Source organism: Quercus robur, chromosome 6, assembly GCF_932294415.1.
Source record: "Quercus robur chromosome 6, dhQueRobu3.1, whole genome shotgun sequence".
Lineage (NCBI taxonomy): Eukaryota > Viridiplantae > Streptophyta > Magnoliopsida > Fagales > Fagaceae > Quercus > Quercus robur.
In genome coordinates, this window is record NC_065539.1 from 52,530,635 (window position 1) to 52,534,782 (window position 4,148).

The 4,148-nt window shown below is 34.0% G+C and overlaps 1 protein-coding gene across 1 annotated transcript; it reads right to left on the reverse strand.

The window, feature by feature from the left end:
- Nucleotides 1-980: 980 nt before the first annotated feature.
- LOC126689426 (late embryogenesis abundant protein D-34-like) lies at nucleotides 981-3,736 on the reverse strand. Its single transcript, XM_050384617.1, has 3 exons — nucleotides 2,732-3,736; nucleotides 1,614-1,901; nucleotides 981-1,369 (listed from the first exon to the last, which is right to left on the reverse strand). The coding sequence occupies exons 1-3, from the start codon at nucleotides 3,149-3,151 to the stop codon at nucleotides 1,205-1,207; spliced, it is 873 nt and encodes a 290-aa protein (XP_050240574.1). The 5' UTR covers nucleotides 3,152-3,736; the 3' UTR covers nucleotides 981-1,204.
- Nucleotides 3,737-4,148: the final 412 nt, after the last annotated feature.

The window sequence follows — 4,148 nt, forward strand, 5'->3', positions numbered from 1 at the left end:
ATACATCCTATACATACATATATATAAATATATATATACCATGTAAAATTTATTGTAAAATTATTAAGATAATTTTATAGATGTAACATTAATTGAAATCCTAAGAACCACCCAATATAAATTTAAAATCTTTTCTTTTCCATTTTTTAATTTCCTCCTGTCCTCACCCGCCAACAATGGTTGCAAATTACAATAAGCCATCATCTCTCTCATAAACTTTATTATTATTATTATTATTTTTATTTCCCCAAGGCTCACATTTCCAAAGTTCAATGAAGACCACATATATTCTCAAAAAAAATAAAAAGCACGGCATCTACTTCTTCCTTCCTCTTTTTCTTCTTTCCTCGTCCGAGTATTTTACTCTCAGTTGTTTCCTCACTCTGCAACTTCCAGTTTGTTGCACTTCGCACCATTTTTTTTTCTTTCATTCAGTTTACGCATTGAAAAATAGTAGAGACAGAGAGAGAGAAAAGGGATTATACTCTACCAGACGTGCCCTTATTTTAAAGAATAGTAATAATTGTTCCTTATAATAAAAATGTAACCAAATAATTCTATAACTAAACCATAGAATAGCAATTACATTATAATGTATATTATACTCTACCAAACATGCCTTTAGTGAGTGAGGGGTATTATTAATCCTAAATAGGAGTATGAAGTTTGAACCTGATGAGTTGTGAGAGAAATTAATAGCATTTGTTCCAAGAATCTTGAAGCTTAGGCTATAATCATATCACCCTAAAGCGAGATTTTAAATTGGATGGATGGATGGATGGATGATATTAGGCCTGATGGAGAGATTTTTATGTGAAAATGAATCGGAGATGTATGTACTCGTGCTCTCTTTGTTTTCAATTGTGCATGAATATTGGAATGTAACGTGATAAAAGTGTCCTGTCCAATAAAAAATTCGTTCATTCCTTCAAACTGAATTGGGCTCTTTTGAAGTGTTTTACTGGCTAGAACATCTCTAATTCTCTATTGTTAAAATGGTATTCATTAACATTGCCAGCATATTCATTAACATTGCCCATAGTTTAGCCAAATTCAGTGTACATAAACAAAATTTGTACACTTATATTATTACACAGTATTACACAGTACATAGTGCAACTCATTGTCTGATAGGAAATTCCACTCTGGAGCTAGCAGAGTTAAACCATTATTTAGCATCCGGTCGACCCCAATTACCACTAACTCATACGTTCACATTCTCGTTAAGTCTAGCAGCTATGGTCACCGAAGATGCCACGCCGCCCGGGTGAGTCGCCAAGTTCTGATTGTTCCTTAGCTCGGCACTGACCACTCCTTCAGCATCCTGTCGTGTCACTGCTTTGTCTGCTGGCAACTTCGCAGTCGCATCCTGTCACATTATATGAAATTAAGATCTATAATCTTAAAATTAGCACATTATATATGTTAATAATTCACTGAAAATGAAGTTTTAAAAAGCTGTCCACAAACATATATACTTAATTTTTTGTTCCCTTTGAAAGAAAGTTAATGTAATGTAGATGCAGTTTTAAAAAACTGTGCACAAACAAAAATAATTTAACTGATTAATTGATAAAAACTTCGAACCAAAACCCTTCTCATTTATGGTTTACCATTAAAATGTCGCGCAGCTTGATCTTATATTCATCAAGATCAACTCGGGCATTGTGAGTAGCTGCAGACTGAGCCGTGGCCGCGAGCCCACCTGGGATTATGACATTGCTACCTGTTGCCCTCACTTCTGCTGCTTGAATTGCAGCAGCATCACTCTGATCCACTGGCTTGTTTCCTGCTGATTGTGCACTGGCTTCCAGTGCTTCACCTATAGTAAGTGCACTCTGTTGAGTAACCTCAAATGATGTTTGTAGTACTGGGATTGCTTCTGCATACTGTCCAACAGCCTACCCAAAAGAATTTATCCATCAGCAATGATAGATATACCCAAAAAAAAAAAAAATCGATAATTATTTTTCAAGTTGTGATTAATATATCGTCACTGTTACATCGGTCCATATATCTAAAACTATTTTAGCTTAGCACCTCAAGGATTTTTTTTTTTTTAAAGACAAATTATCTATGAAAATTGCTAAAAATACTATTAATTTTAGAATAAAATGTTTACAAAATTATCAGTAAATGACACTAGGAAACTACAAATCCTACCATATAAACCTTGTAAACTGATGTATGATCAAAATTTAAATAAATGACACTAGAAAGTAGGAAACTACAAATTTTACCATATAAAAATGTATAATCAACATTCATTTACTAATGTTATCTAAGTTATAGGTTCTGTTTAGATATAACTTATTTGGTTGAAAACTGAAAATACTGTAGCAAAATAATTTTAAAATATATGAAAAATTACTGTTCATTTTTTAAATTCATATGGCTTGGTGTACTGTTCATGTTCCATGAACAGTGCAACCAGAGCTAGTCTTAAAAATAAAATTAAATTAAAAAAAAAAAAAAAAAAAAAAAAACCGCAAACATGGACGCAGAAACATGGATCCAAACCCTAACATAATAATCATATTCTTGCCCCCATCAATTCAAAAACTCTAGGATTACAAACTATTTTGATTTATGTTCACCACTAGCAACTTGTAAAATACAAGAAAAAGTACTCAAAAGTGTACAAAGCTTAAAATTAAACACATGGCATACTGCTCAATTGGTGAAACATAGACTAACACAAAAAATTGGTAAGAGTATTTCTATCCCTTACTTGGCCAGCAACTGATTCAGTGATAATGCGACTTCCAGGGACATCAGTCTCACTAGCAGTGACGCCTCGGTCTCCAGTAACATCAGTGAAATCTTTGTGACCAACAACACCAGCTCTTTCATTTCGAGTATCAGCGGCTTGCATCACTGAAGCTGGTCCTCCCTTCTGGGTCTGACCCAAAATCATGTTTTCAGCTTTCTGCATCATTGCAGCGTCTTGTGGTGCAATAGGCTTGGAAGCCAGCTCCCCAACGACTTTGAAAACGTCGCCGTATTTGATGGGTTCTTTTTGTTCTTCTTTCTCATGTTCTTGATGCGTCCTCCTTGGCTGTTCTTGGCTCATCTTGGTTGTGTATGTACGTTCAAAACAACTTGGAATATCTTTGAGTTGGTGGGAGTTTAAGAAATGAGAGTGTTCCATATATATATATATATGGGTCGTAGAACTGATAGAAGTTTGGAAGGGAATGGAGACGTGGCTTTTGGGAGACGTGGCTGTTGAAGAAGTGTGACAGAGTTTGAGTTTAGTGGTACAAATGGCAGCTAGATAGCTTTGGTGAGATCAGAGATGTATGAGTTTTGTTCTTGCTTTTACACATGCCAGCTTCTTGGCCTTACTCTCTCAGCTGAGTCAATCGCTTTCTCTAATTTTTTTATACTCTCTTCTTTTGTTTCTTTTCATGGTTTGTATTAGCAAATGGTTTAAGTTTCAGATCTTAATTTATTTGATTACATTGTCAAAAAAGTAACAGATAATTTTATTGACAAATAAAAATGGGACATTCAACTACTTAACAAATCTTGAATTGAAGAGAATAAACAAAAATACAGCCTATATTCTATAGGAATAGCTTAAGTTACTGTGAAACCTTTTTAACAAGGTGTGGACATTTAGATTTTCATCATTCTCTTCTAAAAATTGTAGAAACCAGTTTGTGCAACAAACTAGTTTAGGTGTATTATAAAAACAAACTTTTCGATTGTTTTTCAAATTTTAGTATAACCGAAATATTTTAGGTGTATCAATTATAAAAACCAAAATTATAAGTGTAATAATTAGAGCTTGATAATTAAAGAAAATTAAATAGAAAAATAAAAAATAAAATGTAAAATAGAACAAAATAATGAAGTAAATTTGAAATACTTACAAACAAGTTTTGAAGTGGGGAAAATTCATAAAAGACTAATGGATCTTTTGAGATATAACAAAAGGAAACTAAAATATGGGGAAAATTCACGGTGACAACCATGTAAAGGAATCCAGTGAAGTGTGCATTTGCCATCCACTAAAAACTTATAATGGCATGGGAGCACTGTTTTAAAAACCGGACCGGACCGGCCGGTCCGACCGGTTCAACCGGGAACCGGGAGCCAATCCGGTCCGGTTAAAAACCCCTAAACCGGTCAACAACCGAAAA